Below are 22,103 nucleotides of genomic sequence, written 5' to 3'. Positions count from 1 at the left end.
CAGAAGAGTCCAGCGGACGTAACAGTATATTGCTTTCAAAAATCTGACCTTGCAGGAAAAAGTTACAGAGTAAAACCTAGAGAAAAATGGCTGTTTTTTTCACTTCAGTTTCAATATTTTTTTATTTCAGTTGTTATTTTCCGCAGGAAACCCTTGTAGGATCTACACAAATTACCCATTGCTGAATTCAGAATTTTGTCTACTTTTCAGTAATGTTTAGGTTTCTGGGATCCAGTTTTGGTTTCACACCCATTTCTGTCACTGACTGGAAGGAGGCTGAGAGCACAAAAAAATCATAAAAATCGGGTATGTCCCAGTAAAATGCCAAAATTGTGTTGAAAAATTGGGTTTTCTGATTCAAGTCTGCCTGTTCCTCAAAGCTGGGAATCCAGTGATTTTAGCACCGCAAACCCTTTGTTGATGCCATGTTCAGGGAAAAAAACACAATCCTTCTTCTGCAGCCCTTTTTTCTCATTTTGTTTTAAAAAATGAAATTTTAACTGTATTTTGGCTAATTTCGTGGCCTCCTTTGGGTGAACCCACAAAGCGTGGGTACCTCTAGAATCCCTAGGATGTTGGGGGGAAAAAAGGACGCAAATTTGGCGTGGGTAGCTTATGTGGACAAAAAGTTATGAGGGCCTAAGCGAGAACTATTCCAAATAGGCAAAAAAAGGCCTGGCACAGGAGGGGGAAAAGGCCTGGCAGCGAAGGGGTTAAATATAAGTGCGCATTATGTTTTATTATTGTTCCCCCCCCCCCTTATTAGCACTTTAATAAAGGGTTAATAGGTTTGGAAATATATTTATATTTTTCTATGTATTTTTTGAAAAGTTTACGGAGTACAGTTGTAGTACCTAAGAAGTACCATGTTTTATTTAAGAAATGTTCCCTTTAAAAAAATATATATATTTTAAAATTGTGGGGTAGTTTGTCTTTATTTCTGCTGTACTAAGTATACTTTTCTATAAAGAATTAAATATGTAAAAAATAAAAAATACATTGTAGAAAACTATATTTGTGAGACATTGCTTTGTTACGACCGTGACGGAGGGGTTTCCCCCATCACAAATGTGACGGATATCCCGTCCGCCGTATTACGATCGCCATTGAATATAATGGAATCATAATACGGTGAACGGGATAGCCGCCACATTTGTGATGGAGGAAATCCCTCTGTCAAGGTTGTAATATGGCCCATAGTATCTTGTCTTTATAATTCTTCTTTAAATTTCATTGTTCTACATGAGCCACTAGGGAAAGGAGAATGGATCTGCAGAGTCCACACACTCTCTACTCAAGAGAGGCAGTGCATTTCTCTGCATTGGCAACAGAGGGCCTGGCAGAAAATGAAAAGATTGTATTACTTCCACTGACATTGCTCATGCTTTGTTTTAGCAGTGGTGAACCAGGTAGCCAATGCAGGCAAGGAACAGATTTTTCTACATTGTTTCTTTCTCTTCTGAAGTGTTAATCCTGGCAAGGGCTCCTACTGGGAATGAAAAGGTGTGCAGGCTCCGATGTGTGATCATTTGTGAATGAGGGAAGTGCACAGACATATGTGCAACACACCCATGGCTCTCTGCAAGAGCCACACCCTTGTCTCTGCCCATATTTGGAAATTATGTGAGTGGTCAAGGTGCTGGATGTAAATCAGCTTGCTCCACTTGGCCTTATTGTACATATTTTCTGTAGTTTCAGTTTTTCGCAGTTGACTGTTGTTTATGTGTCTGTCTTGCTAAATCTTGTTCACTACATCGAGTAACGGTAGGAACTTATAAGATCAAATCTGTCTATCAAAATACATAGCCTCTGATATTATTCCATAATTATTTTGAGTAAAAGACATTTGTGTTCCTAAAAGTAAATTCAAATGTTTTGTTTTCAAATGTATTTTTTCACATACCTCACTGTCATCCATAGTTCATGCTATTAAGATTATTAACATGATTTTAACTTGCTCTGTCAGGCACCAGTTACATTTTGCGAAGTTGTTGCTTGTTTCTCTGAAGAAGAGTGGAAGCTTTTACAGGACTGGCAGAAGGAACTTTACAACAATGTGATGAAGGAAATCAACCAAGCCTTGATTTCTCTAGGTGAATTTTCATTTTTAATAATTGCCAAGATTGACTCCTGTTTTGGATTTTCATCCCTTATGTTTTTTTTAATATACTTTCTTTAATATGAGCAGAATAATCTGTAAGGTAAAGAGTATCCAACGTTGTATGCATTTTTGTTTTGGCATACTGAGGATGTGACGTACAAAACGTATATGAACTGTATGGTAGAAAGTAGAAGTAATGCATATAATTGGATACCAGAATGTATTGGTACACTATGGAGCTACTGAATCTGTCAGCCCAGCACCTGTTCCTTATAGTTTCCACTGGAGAGTGACCCATATGTTCCCACCACACTGGTGATGCAAGACCCTAGGTCAGCCCACCTATATACTTGCCAACGCTGTGTTTATTCTAAATCTCTGAGGTTAGACCGATAAGAAACCATAGTGGTGCTGTGATACGAGAGACTACAGCACTGGATCAGCAACAAGTTCAGGGTATTGGTGACAAAATGTAGGTCTTCCACTTGAACCACAATGAGGTAATTTCTTTACTCTCTGGCTAGCTTTACAATTTGACCAATTCACTGGCCACATGGAGAAGTTGAGGAATGCATTGTTGTTTTTGAAAGCTAACTTAACATTTCCAACCTGTTTACGGACTGCCGCACTCCTAATGGTCCGACTGCCATATAAAAAATCTCTGGCGGTCCGACCACCAGGGGACTGCTGCCAAAATCATGGATACCAAAAGGTGGCTGCGGTTGAAGTTGTGGTCAGCCACGGCAGCGCTGAGTTCCCTTTCCGCCAGCCTTTTCATGGAGTGGACCTTGCCATGAAAAGGCTGGTAGAAAGGCAGTGTGGGGGACCCCTGCACTGCCCACGATCATGTTGTAGGCAGTGCAGGTGCTCTCCTGCCCAGCCCCCTCTGAATGCGCAATTTCTGCTGCGGCAGACAGTGCGCATTCTGAGGGTGTTGGGGGCCCCTTCTGTGTGAGGAAGGAGCTGAGGCCAATGTTACCACACTGCTTCCACTGGGCTGACCACCGTAAACCTCCTAAGGAGGTTTCCGCTGGTCAGCCCATTGGAAACATTGTAATTGTGCTGGGGGATACCGCCAGTTCCGCAGCGGTCTCCTCCCCCACAGCTCTGGCGGTCATCCCACCAAAACTCGTAATGAGGCCCTATGTCATTTTAAAATTGCAGTCAGCAATATTTGTGGCATTAGGAAGTGTGGCAATTTTGCAAAAGCCAAAATAAATCTCAGTTGTCTGTCCTTTGGAGGATGGTTCCATATTAGAGTCCTGAACATCATTTGAAGAAAACTTCATCACCAAGTTTCCAACAAGATTGCCCAGTTAATCTCAGCAAGGCAAAGCAAGGTTTTAATTCTTCAGACGCTGATAGATTGAGTACCATTAAATTAGGTAACAGTACCAACTGCTCAAATAAACCCTTTATAAAAACAAATAATTATTATTTATTTGAGAATGGTGATCATCCTGCACGTTTCACCTCAGTGTCCTCTATCCAGCCGTGAGCTACATTTACTATTGACAGAGATGTCATGAATGGATCTGGAATTGTCTAACCAGGTATCTGATAATCTGCCATCCTAAATTATGTTCAATAAAGCTCTGACAAAAATACTTTAGGAACAATTACATTTAAACATATGAAAACGGAATGCGTATGTGTTCAGTGCCTAAATCTGCCACTGCCCCTACAGAGGCAATAAAATAGCAAAAAATAAATATTACAAAATAAAATTCAAGAGTATCGTAGGCTGTCACTTTGCTGTCAGTTATATGCTCGAATGTAGATAGTGATGCTCGAGATCTGGCTACCTGTCAAAATCAAAAAGGGTAAACTTGCTCTCAACTAATGCTCTGTGAGGCTAGGTCAGGGGGTGAACTGCCCGGAGACTTTAGACAGGGGACCAAGTGCTAACACGCATGCAGGGGAAGCCCCCCTTCCTCCTACCAACCAATTTTTCTACTTAATATTGAAACAAAAGTCCTTGCTAAGGTGCTAGCGAACAACCTGATACAAGTGAATAATTCCATTGTAGCACCAGATCAACTGAGCTTCGTGCCCTACAGGTCAACAAAGCATAATCTCAGATGCTTGTTCAGATGTCTGGTGCATGAAAGGGACAGGCGGGAGCCGGCAGTGCTCCTAGCACTAGACTTTGGAAAGGCTTTTGATTCTCTGAAATCACCCTACATACTGACACCGCTGGAAAGGTTGGAGTTTGGCCTCTCCATCCATGCGAGGTTTTGTCTCCTATATACTGACCCTACAGCCCAGATCCGGGTGAACGGCACAACGTTGGTGGAGTGTGGTGAGGGGGACAAGACAGGGCTGCCCCCTTTTGCCCCTCCTTTTCACAATCACAGTGGAGCCAGTATCCAACTGGATATGCGGTGACACCCTGTGTACTGCGCTGAGACGACAGTGTAATCTCACTATATGTGGTTGTCGTCCTATTATATCTCACAGAACAAGAAGATTCCATTGGAACTATACTAGAGATCTTTGGGCTCTTTCCTGGACTGCACATATCCGGGAAGAAATCTACCTGCTGGCGAGGTGAACACCCAAGGTTAGTCTGGCAATATCCAATACCCACCAAAGAGAGGGGATTCGGATATCTAGATATATACGTTACTAAAGACCTGCAACTCTTTTTTTGATAACAATCTGGGAAGACTGCTTGAGGAATATACGTGGGACACCGACACATATTATCTCTATCCTTATGGACTATACAGCCTGCTACAAAATGATATGTTTACCTAAATTCCTATATATTCTTCAGAACTCCCACATTTGAGGCTCCTGGAGTTCCTGACCATATCTTTACGCTGGTTGTTGTAAAAAGGCTTCTGTTGTGGGATTGCAGAGCGCTGCAAATAGTGTGGACAGCGCTGACCAGAAAAACACTTGACAGCAGCATTGCATTACTAAACCTATGCCTCTATTACTAGGGGATCCAATTGGTGGTCATTAGTGACTGGTCATTTGTGGAATAGAGGGAGCCCTTGCTAATGGCAGATAGGAGAGCCATGAACCTGGGGGCTGTGGGGGTTTGTCAGGCAGCTATAAGATAGGGTGAAACAGATGGCAATACCATCCCCATTGGGGATGACAATTAAGCCATGGAGGGAGCCCACAAAACACATTGGAAAGTAGAGCATAATGACCCTGGAATCCCCGCATTGGGAAACTAAGTTATTTGCACCATTATAGTGCATCGAAGGAGGTAGAAAATGGGGTATCATGGGGATATCAAAGCTGGGGGATGTTGGCCTTTGCAGACCTTCAGTCACAGTATGAGTTAACCAGGAGCCACTGCCTGCTATAAATACAAGTTAGGCATATCCTGCACTGCTGTGTAGGCCCTAAAGCAGATATCCCAGAGGATATTCCTAGAATTTAATGTCCCACTACACCACACCCCATTTCATCAGTATACAATACAGTGCTAATCAGCAGTACCCGCTCTAAAGGTGTTGAGATACATGGGAAGAAAAATCTCTTTGAAGATGTGTAGGTAGAGTCAGAACGTCACCAGGGGAAGTGATGATCAGTGGCAGGTTTCCGACTCATGCAGCATAAAATAATGCACAAGGCTATTCGCCATGAACAGGAGCAAAAATGACAGATGTTGAAGAGGGTGTGTACAGCTCCATGCACTCTTGGAATGTCCATGGCTGGGTCCTTTTTAGAGGGGGGTGCAGCCTAGCATGACTGAGGCCCTACAAAATGCTGCCGGAGCTCATCCCGCCCCCTCAAAACTGCCATCCGCAAGCATCACCAGTTCATCTGGACCACCAAAAGATCATTCTACAAAGAACGAATTGACAACAACGTGCACTACAGCACGGAGCTCTTTAGCATCATCAAGGAACTCACCAAACCCAAGTCCTGCTCAGCCGACATTCCCCCCCCAACTCACAAGACCTCTGCGACTCCCTCGCCACCTTTTTTTTTTTTACACTGCAAGATCACAGACATCCACAGCAGTTACGCCCCCCCTAACCCTACGACCACCGCTGGCAATGCCAACCCCAACACACCCAACCACACCAACCTCCTGAGTGCCTGGACCCACACCAACGACAAGGAAACCACCAAGACCATGAGCACCATCCACTCCGGTTCACCCGCCGACGCCTGCCCTCACCATGTCTTCAATAAAGCCAGCCAAATCATCGCCCCCAAGCTCCGTGCCATCATCCACATCTCCTACGAGACCTCCACCTTCCCGGAGAGCTGGAAACACGCCGAAGTCAACGCCCTGCTCAAAAAACCCAAGGCTTACCCCGAAGACCTCAAGAATTACCGACCCATCTCCCTACTCCCCTTCCCAGCGAAGGTCATCGAGAAGATAGTCAACAGCCAACTATCTTGCTTCCTGGAGGGCAACAGCCTACTCAACATCTCCCAGTCCGGCTTCTGCAAGAACCACAGCAACGAGACCGCTCTCATCGCTGCTACCGACGACATCAGGAGCATACTCGACAAAGGTGAAACCGTGGCCCTCATCCTCCTTGACCTTTCGGCAGCCTTCAACACCGTCTGTCACCACAGTCTTCGCACACGCCTTCACGACGCTGGAATCCGCCACAAGGCCCTGGACTGGATCACATCCTTCCTCTCTGACAGAACTCAGAGAGTCCGCCTCCCTCCATTCCTGTCAAAAGCCACCAAGACCATCTGCGGAGTACCCCAAGGATCCTCTCTCAGCCCCACCCTTTTCAACTCCTACATGCGCCGCTCGCCAACATCGTCCAGTCCCATGGCCTTAACATCGTCTCCTACGCAGACGACACACAACTGATCCTCTCACTCGAAGGACCCTGCCACCTCCAAGACCAACCTCCACAACGGACTTCACGCCATCGCCAAATGGATGGAGGCAAGCGGCCTCAAACTGAACTCAGATAAGACCGAGCTCATCATCTTCGGCTCCAACAAATCAGCATGGGACGACTCCTGGTGGGCTTCCACTCTAGGAACCGCTCCAACTCCCACCACCCACGCACACAACCTTGGCTTCTTACTAGACTCATCGCTCATTATGACCCAGCAAGTCAATGCCATCTCATCCTCATGTTTTAACACCCTCCACATGCTTCGCAAGATCTTCAGATGGATCCCCATTGAAACCAGAATGGTCACCCACGCCCTCGTTAGCAGTAGACTGGACTACTGCAACGCACTCTAAGCGGGAACAACGGCCAAGCTCCAGAGAAAACTTCAGCGCATTCAGAATGCCTCAGCACAACTCATCCTTAACCTCCTTCACCACGAACACATCTCAGCCCACCTCCGAGACCTCCACTGGCTCCCCGTCAACAAAAGGATCATCCTCAAACTCCTGATCCACGCTCACAATGCTCTCCATGACGACGGCCCTGCCTTCCTCAACGAGCGTCTCAACTTCCACGTCTACACACGCCATCTCCGCTCTGCCAACCTCGCCCTCGCCACCATCTCCTGCATCCACCGTACCACAGCAGGTGGCAGATCCTTCTCCCACCTCGCCACCAAGACGGAACTCCCTCCCTGTCATCCTACGTCTGACATAGGACCTTCTGACCTTCAGTAAGCGACTCAACACCTGGCTTTTCGAGAAGTACCACCCCCCCCAGCGCCTTCAGACTCTACCAGGTGAGTAGCGTGCTTAACAAATGATTGATTGATTGATTGATCCCCAAACAGGTTTTTGTAGAGAACAAACATTGGATGAACACACGCTTCTGTTTTGCAACGTGATACAGAAATGGTGGAGGAGCTACTGTCCAGAGGGTGGATGAGTCGGAATACAGTATGGACTGGTGCATGCGGTCAGAGGAACAGATATTCAAAGCATGTGCCTGCCCCAATAAGTTTGCCAAAATATGGGGCCTCTGCAAAGCCCCGGCAGATGACATACCATAAGGAACTTGCCGTGGATGAGCTTGCACACGAGGCATCACGAAGTAAAGACCAAAGATAGGACGGGTGCGTGCGGGGTTGAAATTGGACTTAGCCGATCAGTGGGTTCGTCCAGTGAAGTGGGGAACACTGTACCGAAAGGATTCTGTACACGATTGCCGAAAGTGTGCCTTTGTGGAAGTGAGGGCAGGTCACAGTATCATGCGTGTACTTGAGTGTCATAAATTGAAAATTTGAGTAAAATAGATTTGTTTTAAACTTGATATCACCCTCATGCAAAAGACCTTTCAAGAATCGATTGGAGTAAGTTATAAGCCATGGCCGAGGATGATAGATGGTAGATCAGGGCAAGCCGTCATAAGTATGTGGGCGTGACAAGAGCTATTAGGACAGAGGAACAGTTGCACGGTTCTTTGGTCAAGAGTGCTGTACACGTGTATTTTGAGGCTGATTGATGTTGCTTTTATATGTTTAATTATTTCGAAGACACCTGCAGCAAAACAAATGATTAAATGATTGAAAAGTGGCTCTAGAACTGAGGTCTTCGAACTGGGGGGTGGGCCCCTAGGGGGGCCTCAAGTGATCCCAGGAGGGGCGCCAGACACTGGCCAAAAGAAGCATTATACAGATAACATGCGTTTGTTTTAAGCAGAAGATTGTTATTGCATTTTTAAAAAGTTAACAGTACCTAACGGCAATGTTTAAATAGGTTTAGACATTGCCATTTTTATTTAAAAAATTATGAAATATTCTGAGGGGTGGACCAATGATTTTTATTTTTCAACTGGGGGGGCGCGGCATTACAAAGTTTGGAGACCATTGCACTAGAGCATCTGGAAACGATACCTATGTTGCAACAGCGCATTGTACATATTCACAGTCAGCTGTGGAGCAGTGTCCTTGCAGTGCCAATTTCTCTTAATTTATACAAAGGACAGCAGTAGAAATAGTGCTTTGCTATTTTCGAGCGTATGCCACATCATTTATAACAGTAGCTACTTTACCCACTATCAGTTTACATGCTAATGTCTGTTGCCAAGGGCATAGCGCCAAAAGTAAATTACAAGTGCGTCCTCTTCATGTGATCTGGGCATCGTAATAATGATGAATAATTCAGCACTGAATATAATGAATTAAAAACATAATAGCATGCCGCTTTTGGAGTTTCACTCATTTGGTCTCATATTGCTCCTAACAAATGTGCTATTCTGCTTTAAACATTGTACTCCCTCCTTTGGTAAGGTCTATAGAGCAGTCCAATAATTTGTTAATGTGATGTGGATGAAAAGTATGTTATCAAGCGGAATCATGAGATCTTAAGTGTACCAACCTCGGAGCTTTAGAAATTATTCAGCATTGACAATGCTGCCAAGTGATGTAATTTAATTTTAATTGTTTCAACTTCATGCCTTACAATATATCTAAGAAACATAGTACATACAATCATAAAAATCATCATTACATGAAATCATTGTTCATTCTTTAAAAACTTAAAAGTTAAAAACAGGGATCAGCTTCATCTAGGCCTACCTAATCCCAGTGAAAACCCCCCACACACACATGCAAATAAATAATTTACAGTTGCCGCCCCTATTAAATCTGGTGGGTGGAACATTTCCAGGCGATAGCATCCTATACAAAGGGGCCTCGGAAGAATGGAATGTAAATGCTCACAATGATTAATATTATCAGCAATAATTTTTATACCAAGCCATATTTGTTAAAATTAGCCAGCCTTATGCAAGTGCAATTTTAGTGCTATTTACTCCTTTAAAAAGGTGGAGTAGCCAACTACGGCTTGCTCCAACAAGTTTTTTTTACAAGACAAGGTGAAGTGGGCCATAGCATCCTATGCAAAGGGCCTCAGGAAGAGTGAAGTGCAAGTACTCATGGTGGTTAATATTAGCAGCGGTGATTTTGATACATTTTGATGTTAAAAGTATTATATATTGAAAAAGTAGTAAATATATCTCATTTATGTAACAAAAAAAGGTGTGTCTCACAGCAGCAACTTTAACCATGTAGATCTTGTGGCTCAAATAGATCTACTGGTCCGATCAGCCTTAGTTTAGTTGGTAACTCTCAGCCAGGGCCAAGTGTCCCATATATATGAGGCTATCAAGTTGTGTACATTAATGTTAGCCGGTCTTGTGCAAAGTGCTAGTGCAGTTTTAAAACAATTTACTCCTTAAGACTTAACCCCTTCGCTGCCAGGCCTTTTCCCCCTCCTGTGCCGAGCCTTGGGCTATTTGGGGCAGTTCACGCTTAGGCCCTCCTAACTTTTTGTCCACATAAGCTAACCAAGCCAAATTTGCGTCCTTTTTTTCCAACATCCTAGGGATTCTAGAGGTACCCAGACTTTGTGGGTTCCCCTGAAGGAGGCCAATAAATTAGCCAAAATACAGTGAAAAATTCGTTTTTTTCAAAAATATTGGAAAAAGTGGCTGCAGAAGAAGGCTTGTGGTTTTTCCCCTGAAAATGGCATCAACAAAGGGTTTGCGGTGCTAAACTCAGCAGCATCCCAGCTTTCAGGAACAGGCAGACTTGAATCAGGAAACCCAATTTTTCAACACAATTTTGGCATTTTACTGGGACATACCCCATTTTTGCAATTTTTTTGTGCTTTCAGCCTCCTTCCAGTCAGTGACAGAAATGGGCATGAAACCAATGCTGGAAACCTAAACATTTCTGAAAAGTAGACAAAATTCTGAATTCAGCAAGGGGTCATTTGTGTAGATCCTACAAGGGTTTCCTACAGAAAATAACAACTGAAAAAGAAAAATATTGAAATTGAGGTGAAAAAAACATCGGTTTTTCTATACGTTTTACTCTGTAACCTTTCCCTGCAATGTCAGATTATCGAAAGCAATATACCGTTACGTCTGCTGGACTCTTCTGGTTGCAGGGATATATAGGGCTTGTAGGTTCATCAAGAACCCTAGGTACCCAGAGCCAATAAATGAGCTGCACCCTGCAGTGCGTTTTCATTCTATACCGGGTATACAGCAATTCATTTGCTGAAATATAAAGAGTAAAAAATAGCTATCAAGAAAACCTTTGTATTTCCAAAAAGGGCACAAGATAAGGTGTTGAGGAGCAGTGGTTATTTGCACATCTCTGAATTCCGGGGTGAACATACTAACATGTGAATTACAGGGCATTTCTCAAATAGATGTCTTTTTTACACACTCTCCTATATTTGGAAGGAAAAAATGTAGAGAAAGACAAGGGGCAATAACACTTGTTTTGCTAATCTATGTTCCCCCATGTCTCCCGATAAAAATGATACCTCACTTGTGTGGGTAGGCCTAGCGCCCGCGACAGGATATACCCCAAAGCGCAACGTGGACACATCCAATTTTTTGAAAGAAAACAGAGGTGTTTTTTGCAAAGTGCCTACCTGTAGATTTTGGCCTGTAGCTCAGCCGGCACCTAGGGAAACCTACCAAACCTGTGCATTTCTGAAAACTAGAGACCTAGCGGAATCCAAGATGGGGTGACTTGTGGGGCTCGGACCAGGTTCTGTTACCCAGAATCCTTTGCAAACCTCAAAATTTGGCTAAAAAAACACATGTTCCTCACATTTCTGTGGCAGAAAGTTCTAGAATCTGAGAGGAGCCACAAATTTCCTTCCACCCAGCGTTCCCCCAAGTCTCCCGATAAAAATGATACCTCACTTGTGTGGGTAGGCCTAGCGCCCGCGACAGGAAATGCCCCAAAGCGCAACGTGGACACATCCCATTTTTTTGAAAGAAAACAGAGGTGTTTTTTGCAAAGTGCCTACCTGTAGATTTTGGCCTCTAGCTCAGCCGGCACCTTGGGAAACCTACCAAACCTGTGCATTTTTTAAAACTAGAGGCCTAGGGGAATCCAGGATGGGGTGACTTGTGGGGCTCTGACCAGGTTCTGTTACCCAGAATCTTTTGCAAACCTCAAAATTTGGCTAAAAAAACACATGTTCCTCACATTTCTGTGGTAGAAAGTTCTGGAATCTGAGAGGAGCCACAAATTTCCTTCCACCCTGCGTTCTCCCAAGTCTCCAGATAAAAATGATACCTCACTTGTGTGGGTAGGCCTAGCGCCCGCAACAGGAAATGCCCCAAAGCGCAACGTGGACACATCCAATTTTTTTAAAGAAAACAGAGGTGTTTTTTGCAAAGTGCCTACCTGTAGATTTTGGCCTCTAGCTCAGCCGGCACCTAGGGAAACCTACCAAACCTGTGCATTTCTGAAAACTAGAGACCTAGGGGAATCCAAGATGGGGTGACTTGTGGGGCTCTGACCAGGTTCTGTTACCCAGAATCCTTTGCAAACCTCAAAATTTGGCTAAAAAAACACATGTTCCTCACATTTCTGTGGCAGAAAGTTCTGGAATCTGAGAGGAGCCACAAATTTCCTTCCACCCAGCATTCCCCTAAGTCTCTCGTTAAAAATGGTACCTCACTTGTGTGGGTAGGCCTAGCGCCCACGAAAGGAAATGGCCCAAAACACAACGTGGACACATCACATTTTTTCATAGAAAACAGTGCCTACCTGTGTATTTCGGCCTGTAGCTCAGCCGGCACCTGGGGAAACCTAGCAAACCAGCGCATTTTTGAAAACTAGAAACCCAGGGGAATCCAAGATGGGCTGACTTGCGGGGCTCTGACCAGGTTATGTTACCTAGAATCCTTTGCAAACATCAAAATTTGGCCAAAAACACGTTTTCCTCTCATTTCGGTGACAGAAAATTCTGGAATCTGAGAGGAGCCACAAATTGTCTTCCACCCAGCGTTCCCCTAAGTCTCTCGATAAAAATGGTACCTCACTTGTGTGGGTAGGCCTAGCGCCCACGAAAGGAAATGGCCCAAAACACAACGTGGACACAACATATTTTTTCACAGAAAACAGAGGTGTTTTTTGCAAAGTGCCTACCTGTGGATTTTGGCCTCTAGCTCAGCCTGCCCCGGGGGGGGCAGAAATGCCCTAAAATAAATTTGACCCCAAACCCCTCCTGCCCGGGAGCGACCCTTGCCTACGGGGTCGCTCCCCCTGTGTGACATTGGCATCAAAAAACAAATCCCCGGTGCCTAGTGGTTTCTGCCCCCTCACCTAAAATCGGCCAATCTGCCCCCAAGGGGGGCAGAAATGGTCTAAATACAATTTGCCCCCCAGGGGAGCGACCCTTGCCTGATGGGCCGCTCCCCATCTCTAAAAAAACAAACAAACCCCCAAAAAAAACACACAAAAAAAAATTGCCCTGGCGCCTAGAGGTTTCTGCCCCCCCTGGTGGCAGATCGGCCTAATAATAGGCCGATGGCCTAAAATAAATTTGCCCCCCATCCCCCCCCCCCCCAGGAGCGACCCTTGCCTACGGGGTCGCTCCCCCTGCGTGACATTGGCGCCAAAAAACAAATCCCCAGTGCCTAGTGGTTTCTGCCCATTTGGGGGCAGATTGACCTAAAATCGACCAATCTGCCCCCAAGGGGGGCAGAAATGGTCTAAATACAATTTGCCCCCCAGGGGAGCGACCCTTGCCTGATGGGTCGCTCCCCATCTCTAAAAAACCAAACAAAAAAAAAAAAAAACACAAATAATTTTTTTTGCCCTGGCGCCTAGAGGTTTCTGCCCCCCCTGGTGGCAGATCGGCCTAATAATAGGCCAACCTGCCCCCAGGGGGGGGCAGAAATGGCCTAAAATAAATTTGAGCCCCCACCCCCTCCCCAGGAGCGACCCTTGCCTACGGGGTCGCTACCCTGCGTGACATTTGCGCCAAAAAACAAATCCTTGGTGCCTAGTGTTTTCTGCCCCCTTGGGGACAGATTGACCTAAAATCAACCAATCTGCCCCCAAGGGGGGCAGAAATGGTCTAAATACAATTTGCCACCCAGGGGAGCGACCCTTGCCTGATGGGTCGCTCCCCATCTCTAAAAAAACAAACAAACAAAAAAAAAACACACAAAAAAAATTGCCCTGGCTCCTAGAGGTTTCTGCCTCCCCTGGGGGAAGATCGGCCTAATAATAGGCCAACCTGCCCCCACGGGGGGCAGAAATGGCCTAAAATAAATTTGCCCTCACCTCCCTCCCCCCCCTGCCCGGGAGCGACCCTTGCCTACGGGGTCGCTCCCCCTGCGTGACATTGGCGCCAAAAAACAAATCCCCGGTGCCTAGTGGTTTCTGCCCCCTTGGGGACAGATTGACCTAAAATCGACCAATCTGCCCCCAAGGGCCGCAGAAATGGTCTAAATACAATTTGCCCCCCAGGGGAGCGACCCTTGCCTGATGGGTCGCTCCCCATCTCTAAAAAAACAAACAAACAAAAAAAAAACCACAAAAAAACTATTTGCCCTGGGGCCTAGAGGTTTCTGCCCCCCCTGGGGGCAGATCGGCCTATTACCAAATGGCTTGCATTTCTCTTTCAATCGCGCTGGGATTGGGGAGACCCTGTGACTAATCAGCGCTGACGTCACAGGGGGGGTTGGAGGGGTTGGGGTGGAAGGGGAAGGGCTTCCCCTTCCATCCCTGACTTGGGGGGTGGGGGGGAACCCCACAGAGGGAGCGCTCCCTCTGGGCTCTGTGCACAGGACGTAATGGTTACGTCCTGGGCACAGCAGCACTGTGCCTCAGGACGTAACCATTACGTCCTGGGCACAGAACCGGTTAAATAGAGGGTGAAGCCATCTGTGCCTTGCTACAGTAAATTTCTTGCAAAACAGGATGAAGTGAGCCACATTGTCTTTCTACCCAGGGCAACAATCACAGTACTCAAGTCATGCCACCAGCCTACGCGTGCGTGCCAAATAGCCTCTTAGGGGCAATACACCCAGTCTAAATTTAATATAAAGGGACCTCTTCAATTCAGGGTACAACATATCCAGGTAATCTGGGGGGGTTGGCTCATAAACATTAGTAAAGTAATAGCTGATGATCGAATCAGGCCTAATTCCCTGATACAACCTCGTCTTACTAAATTCCTGGTATCACTCTTTTACCTTTCCCGCAGTATCCTGTCCGATTGCACCCGGATCCTCCCAGAGTGCCTCCAACCAGAGGTTAGCTAGGGTACCTTTAACATGAATTCCCCATGTGCGCCATCCTAGACCAAGCATTTCTAGGTACACCACTGCCCTAAGATTGCGGTCTAACCTCATCCAATATAGTATTGGCCTTAAGGCTGCTAATTCCAATATCGGCACCCAGTTGAACTCTGCAAAGAGAGCCTTCAGCAGGGTACCTGGCCCTAACCCCAGTAGGGAGCTCAAAAAATTATTTTCGGCTGTCTGTAGCACACTAGTATCAGTGTATCCCCAGAGTTCTGCTCCATTAAGTGCTGCAGCAACTTTTTTTCGGGCATATATTTCCAAGATTATACTAATATTTCTTGCTCCAATTTTATGCTTAAGATTCAATATTGCCCCTACTGCTTGTTTAAGGGCTATAGCTGCCTTTCTGACTTGGCGAACCCAGCTCAGATTCTCTGAAAATCACACACCTAAATAGCCAAAATATTTAGCAGCCTCAATTGGTGTGTGGTTGATGGCTAGCTTCTGTCTGAGACTGGGGGAGGGTCGCATGGTCATCCCCATGGTCACATGGTCATCCCCATGGTCTTCACACTATTAATAGTTAATGATTTTTCCTCACAATATTTAGCGAAACGGGCCACACTCTCAGTGCGTGCTATAAGTACTACATCTCTGTGAAGAGTAATATTGGGACCCTCCTGCCAGCAACAACAGGGACGTCTAGCTGTTCCCCTAAAAGATAATCAGCTGCATCATTCAAGAAATGGCTAAAAAGTAGAGGAGCCAGCACACAACCCTGCTGTACACCTTTTTTGTACCTGGAAGGTGTCTGTACACTCCCCACCCATCCCATATCTGACTCTGGCCTTGTTATCTATGTGCAGTGCTGCTATAGCTTTAACTAGGGGGCCATCAACCCCTAGATCCATCAGTGACTTCCACAATTTGCCCCGTCTACTGAGTTGAAATCAGTTTTCAGATCTATAAAGACCAAATACAGAGAGGACCTCCTGACTACTGTAAATTTATGTGAGATCATGTAGAGGCGAATAATCTGGTCGATAGTTCCCACCCGAGGCCGGAAGCCCGCCTGTACCTCTGTTATCACTCCATGGGCGTCAGCCCATCCCTGTAAACGATTAATTAAAACTTTTCCTAAGACCTTCCCAGCTCCATCTAGTAGGGAAATCGGCTGATAATTAGCAGGGCAGCCTCTGTCACCCTTCTTATAAATCGGAACAATGATAGCAGAACGCCAGGGCTGCGGTACTGCATTGCCCTCAAGGTCAGCATTAAACTCCTTGGTAAGTATTTTAGCCCAGAAGTAAGGTGCTTCATGATAAAGGTCCACTGGGACCATATCAGGGCCCAGGGCCTTATTCTTCTTCATTGCACCCAATGCTCTAATCACTTCTGGGGTTAAAATTCCTATTTCGCTGGTGGTGGTAAAAGGGGCACCTAGCCTCTGTCTGGAAGCCACAGGGTCGACCACACAAGTTCTATACAATGTGCTAAAATGATGAGCCCAGGCAGCTGGGCCTAATAAGGGTTTCAACAACATTTGCTGTCCCCTTCCCCACTCTAGCTACAAGTTCCCAGAATTTGGTGGTATTGTGGTGAACAATGCTTGCTCTAAGTTCAGCCCACATTGCATTTTGGTACAGCCCTTTCTTTGTTGCTAGCAAACACTTATAATTTCTTCTGTATTCTTTAAGTTTCCCTTCGGTAGCCAAGCTGTCGTGGTGCTGTGTTAAGGCAACCAAGACTTCTCTTTTTGCCTCTGCGCACTCCTTGTCAAACCATCCTTCAAATCCTAGTTGCCCTTTTCTAGTAATACCAACTGGCTTAGTCCGTACTGGTTTAGACCACAAGGCCCTCAGCTTCTCTGTCATTTGGTCATAGACAGCCAGTATAAGAGGACTGTCGTTGGTCGGGGCGTCTATGATGGATTGTCCATGGCAGGCTATATTGGGCTCTAACTGCGGGAGACCCTGTCGATACTTCTCACCATCCCATCGTATTGTTCTTCTGCAATTGGACAAAACGATCTGCCTCCTGTGCAGTCCCAGGGCCCGTCCTGTTGCAATCCCTAGCCCCTGAGCGTCCGCCCTCATAAAGAGGATAAGTGGATTATGATTGCTTTCTACTCTGTTGACCACGGCCATGTCTAAAATGGATGACCATGCTTCCTTGTTAATAATAACATAATCAATGATCGAAGTAGATTTGCCATTATTAAAAGTTGCTTTGGCAGCGCCATCCGACTTTGAGTGCCCATTGACAAAACGGAGACCGTTGTTCAGTAAAAGGTCAGTAAAAGTATTGGCTTTTGTTGTAGACTTAAAACAATTCATAGCTGTCTTTGGGATCCCCATATTATGATCTTCCAACAAGATCTCACAGCTATTAATATCGTCACAGACTGATGAGTTAAAGTCACCACAAACCAGTATCACACTCCTACCACCTACACAGCCCCGGATATCTTTGCCATCCACCATACTTCTTTTAACCTTTTCGATATATATGGAGCACTCTCTCCAGAGTGCCTGGACCCCCAAAGACCACCCTGGCAAAATAGATACTTTCAAGATATCAATTACCGCCCCATTATTAAAATCTGACCTAAGTCTCAGGTGCTGGATATTAGCGGAGGCCCTCTGGAGTGGTACATCAGATTGGTCTACTTTACACTCTTGCTTGCATGACACCCATATTGAGATACCCCCAAGGTGCGACCCTTGCCTGCCCAACTGGCCAATATATCATAACCCAGAACCCCATCAATACATAGTCCTCCAACAGCCCACGTTTCTTGGAAGCAGCAAATATCATGCAAACTGACATATTGTGTCCAGTCATTGTCTTCCAGTTTTCTAGCCAAACCTGCTATATTCCAGGACAGTAATTTCAAGCAGCCCCCCCCCTTCAAAATATTGTAGATAGGCGTTGTGAGGGGGGACATGCAGAGGAAGTGGCTGAATAAAAAGAGGGTTCCTTTGGTAATCAGTCAGTTCTTGCTCGAGGGAATGCTCCTGCACCGCCAGCAAGTACAGCCGCTACCCAAGACCAGTTGTCAAATTTGGGTCCTTTATCCACCACATCAAGGCTTGGAATCCATATTTTTGTAGGTGGTAATGGCCAGTGGTTCTCGCACTCTGCTACACTCAGCTACAGTGCTCTTCTTATTTCACCATGGTGCAAGACCACGCCTATTAGGGCTATCCTCCCTCAACGCATCTGCCCTTCTTCCATACCCATTGTGCTCCTTGATTTTCTCTTGGTTGACAATAAAACAAGGCAGCACATCGACCCCCATTATGCAGAAACTATCCGAATGATCGATAATTAGTCTAGCTATACCTGGCAAAGCAAATTCAACCAGGGCCAAGAGGCAGGAGGTAGGAGGATCACCTTGAAACTTAATATTGTGGGTGCCCCTCCTGCCATAATCAAGCCGCTGCTGCTTTGATCCCAGCTTGACTAATTTCACATCACTGGAAGAAAGAACTCTTAGCTCAGGAACAGCATAGAAGAGTCTTAAGAATCTAGATCTATTTACGGGGTGGCTTAAGCCAACGTCAGGGAAGAGATCAACAAATTCCAAGCTTTGCCCGCCGTATCTTCTCCCTGGTGCAACATCACTAGGGCCATCAATTTTATTGCAATATAAGTCACCGGCATCTGGACTATCTTTACAACTAAATCCTGAAGACTTTGTAAATGGCAGAGCATCCGGGTTCAGCCCCTGGAAGTCCCTCGATGCTCCTGGAATGCATAGTGCCTCCTGTTCAGGTTGTTCGACTTGGGCTATCACCATTGAGTGGGGGTAGGGCGGAGAACTGCCAATCTTATCTGCCTTCCTTGAAACCTTCCTTGCCACCTTTTTTCCCTTTGTAATGTCTTTCTTCTTGTTCCTGTGCTTCCTTGCCTTTGCTGGGTCTTTTTGGCGAACTTCTCCTTCCACTGCAGCCACATCATTGTGGATATCCTCGCAAAGATGGGTTTGAGTAGGTCGTAAGAGATCCAAAAATCCCTTGCAATTGGCACCTGGCCCGATATGTTATCGTACAGGAGGGCAGCTGGATTTCTAGTACCCATATTCTCCTCAGTTAGTGTGACCTTGTGGCTGGGAGCTGAAGCTAGCCCCCTGTCTATGCTGTCTGTGCTGTTCTTGTTGCTGGACAATAACCATTTAGGAGAATAAACTGGAAATGGTGTAGCCCGCTTCCCCTTTTCTTTGGCACATCCCTTCTTCTTGTTCGAAGTTGCCCCTATATCATCCTGGGCTTCATTCTGGGATCCAGAGTCTCTCCTTATGCATTCTATGGCGCTAGCTGGTAGCTCCTCTAATTCAGCAATTGCATTTTGTTCCCTGGTACTCGGCTTGTACTCGTCTTCAGAGGGACTGCCCCCCTCTACTGCAGAGAGCCCAGCACCCTCTCTATGTGCATGGGCGCTTTCACCACTATGAGGATCCATACTTTTATTAATCTGTAATATACCCCCAATTTAAGCAGAGATGGAATCTCCAGTTTGCATCTACGTAGCACTCCATGTAAAATTTGAGGGATTAAACCGGTTATAACTAGCATGCCAGGGGATCTGTGAAGGTGGAGCCTGATTTCCCCCAGCTGTTTGCTTACCCAGGACTAGGGCCTGTAGTATCAAGGTTAGTAATGATTCAGTGTGCTCCGTCCCCCCGATAAAAATTCTCTATAAGTGCAAGGATCGAGACTATGGCATTATTTAATGCAGTCATAGCCTCAGAGATTATAAAACCTTTGTGAGGTCTCTGTGGGTGCTGGATTGTTCCTTACAGGCTGGCAAGAAGAATTATGCTGATAGACAGGGTCAGTCGAACAGAACCCTCCACTGGGGGAAGAGGTGTTAATTGCGGATTTGAGGCCAAACACAGCCCCCAATGAGGCCTCAGGATTATCTTCAGCAGCCGTCAAAACCTTAGATGGCCCAAAAGGTCTAAATTTAGCTATTAGGCTGCAGGGTACATCCGGCAACGTGTAGTCCAAAAACATCAGGGAGCTGTCATTAAGGTAATCACTGTTCTCCTTGGGGGTACCATTGACCGGGACCCTCAAGTCCCCCAGTTCATTGTTTGCTGCCATATGTTCACCACTAAGTCGCTCCTGGTATAAGAGTTGCAGCAGAGATTCCTGACCCTCCCTTCCCAGCACTTTGCTGCTCTTTCAACGTGTGGCAGGCCGTCCTATGAACTTGCCCGTCCGCCTGCACTACCATGGATGAACCAGCCAAATAAATGTTGGCACTCTCAGCAGCTCTTATCTCGCTGCCTCTCTCTGAGCGTCTTCCGTAGGATTTTCCACCAACATCCTCCATCCTCAGGGCTATCAAAGCTGGCTCCTCCTCCGGTCCCTGATCCAGAGCAGCATCCTGTTTCTCGAACCGCAACTCTGGCTTTATTTGCTTATTGGTCTGCTCGCTGTTCTGCTCAGTAATCTGCTCAGTGGTCTGCTGCAGAGAAAATGCCTTGTCCATCTTTTGGCCCACCTTGAGGTAGAAGCTGGTTATCAACCTGTTGGAAAGACGGAGATCAGCCTCTCCAAAATCACCAGCTAGCAGGGGTGGGGCAGGAGTAAGATTAGATCCTTTAGGCATTGATTCACAAGGAAGGACAGTAGTCTTAAATTCCTTCCAACTGGAACCCTTTGCTTTAGATTGTCCCATGATTAATCTGTTATATACTCTCATTGAACACCTTGGTACTGTTTGTCTAGCGCTCGTGGTTCATCTGCCATTTTCCCAGCTGTACTCTAACCGCCGCTGGTGTCCAATATCCAGTGGGCAATTGGATTGTCAAGCACAGTCACAGACAAGTAATGGGACTAGGTTGGGATGGTAGGCGAGCACACGGAGTGGAGCAAACCGCACCAGAACCTAGTCTGGCCGCTTCGGTGCCTCTCCGGCTCAATCCTAAGGCTCCGGCTCTAATGCCTCAACCACACCAGCCGGTCCTAACCTATTGCACTGGGCACTGTTCGTCTCAGCTTTCAGGCCACAGTGCCTCTTTTAAATACTTATTACACAATCCTGTTAGGCAGATCTGAGTAGCACAGGTCGCAATTTTCCACCTCTTGCCTACTCCCACCTTCTGCCTATTTACCGTGGCGGGGGAGGTGAGGAGTACTGTGCCTCTTACTATATCCTTAGTGGATTAGCGCTGCACCTCTCATAGGTGCGCCTGCCTTTAAGTCCGTCTGACCTCATAGGTCAGGCCTCACAGGTCGGTGAGGGGATGGTATGACATCACTCCCCTACTTCACCTACACCATTCACTCTCACCTAGTTCTCCCGGCACTCCTGGTTTTCCTCCTGGTTTCTCCCTGGTTCCAGTTCCTGGGACCCGCAGCACTCCTAGCCTGTTGGCTCTGCTGCAGAGTTATTGGGCGTTTGTCAGCGTTGTCAGGCCCGCCCGCGCTCGTTCTGCAATTATCGGTGCTCCCTGCACCCTACTGTGCTCGCACCGATATGCACGCCGATATTCGGCTAATCGTTCCAGCAGGCTCAACAAACTCTGCCCAATACACAGCCCGGTACCGGAGGGTTAAAGGGCCCGGGCCCAAAGCAGAGCGTTGACAAGCCGCTGCTGGAGCGTCGCGATCCCCGCCCCTAGCTCATCAGCTCTTGCGTCTGCATCTGCGTCTGCGTCTGCGTCTACGTCCACCGTCTAGTGATGTAATAATACAGAGGGGAGGTTTCATTCCTTCCTTGAAGATAAAAGAGCTGTACACTGTGGCACACACCAAAGACCATTGAATTATTTTGTAACTGTAGGAAAGTGCCTCTTTTGACATGGTCATCCCCCCACATTTTGTGTGGTTTATGGTTCATTTTCGACTACCACTATAAGTCCCTAGGAAATGGTACCCCTGGTACCTTGGGCATGGGGTACTAAAGGAAGGCCCCTGAGAGCTGTAGCACAAATTGTGCCAACCCCAGGGACCCCCTCTCTAAGTGCACACAGTGCTGCTTTCCTAGGCTGCTGTCTTGGTGCAGAACCAAAATGAAAACACAACATGGCACACAGCCTGTGTGCCCTGTCCCCTTTGCACTGC

At 46.4% G+C, this 22,103-nt stretch overlaps 1 protein-coding gene across 2 annotated transcripts in view; it reads left to right on the top strand.

Moving 5' to 3' along the window:
• The window catches only part of LOC138300136 (zinc finger protein 620-like), an 86,244-nt gene that overhangs the window by 5,624 nt on the left and 58,517 nt on the right, over positions 1-22,103 (top strand). For both annotated transcript variants that reach the window (XM_069239071.1, XM_069239070.1), the window contains exon 2: positions 1,967-2,093. In XM_069239071.1, the coding sequence (XP_069095172.1) occupies positions 1,967-2,093 (127 nt within the window). The remainder of the gene's footprint in view (positions 1-1,966; positions 2,094-22,103) is intronic.

This window comes from Pleurodeles waltl, chromosome 6 (genome assembly GCF_031143425.1).
Source record: "Pleurodeles waltl isolate 20211129_DDA chromosome 6, aPleWal1.hap1.20221129, whole genome shotgun sequence".
Lineage (NCBI taxonomy): Eukaryota > Metazoa > Chordata > Amphibia > Caudata > Salamandridae > Pleurodeles > Pleurodeles waltl.
This window is presented reverse-complemented; position numbering and strand designations above follow the sequence as displayed.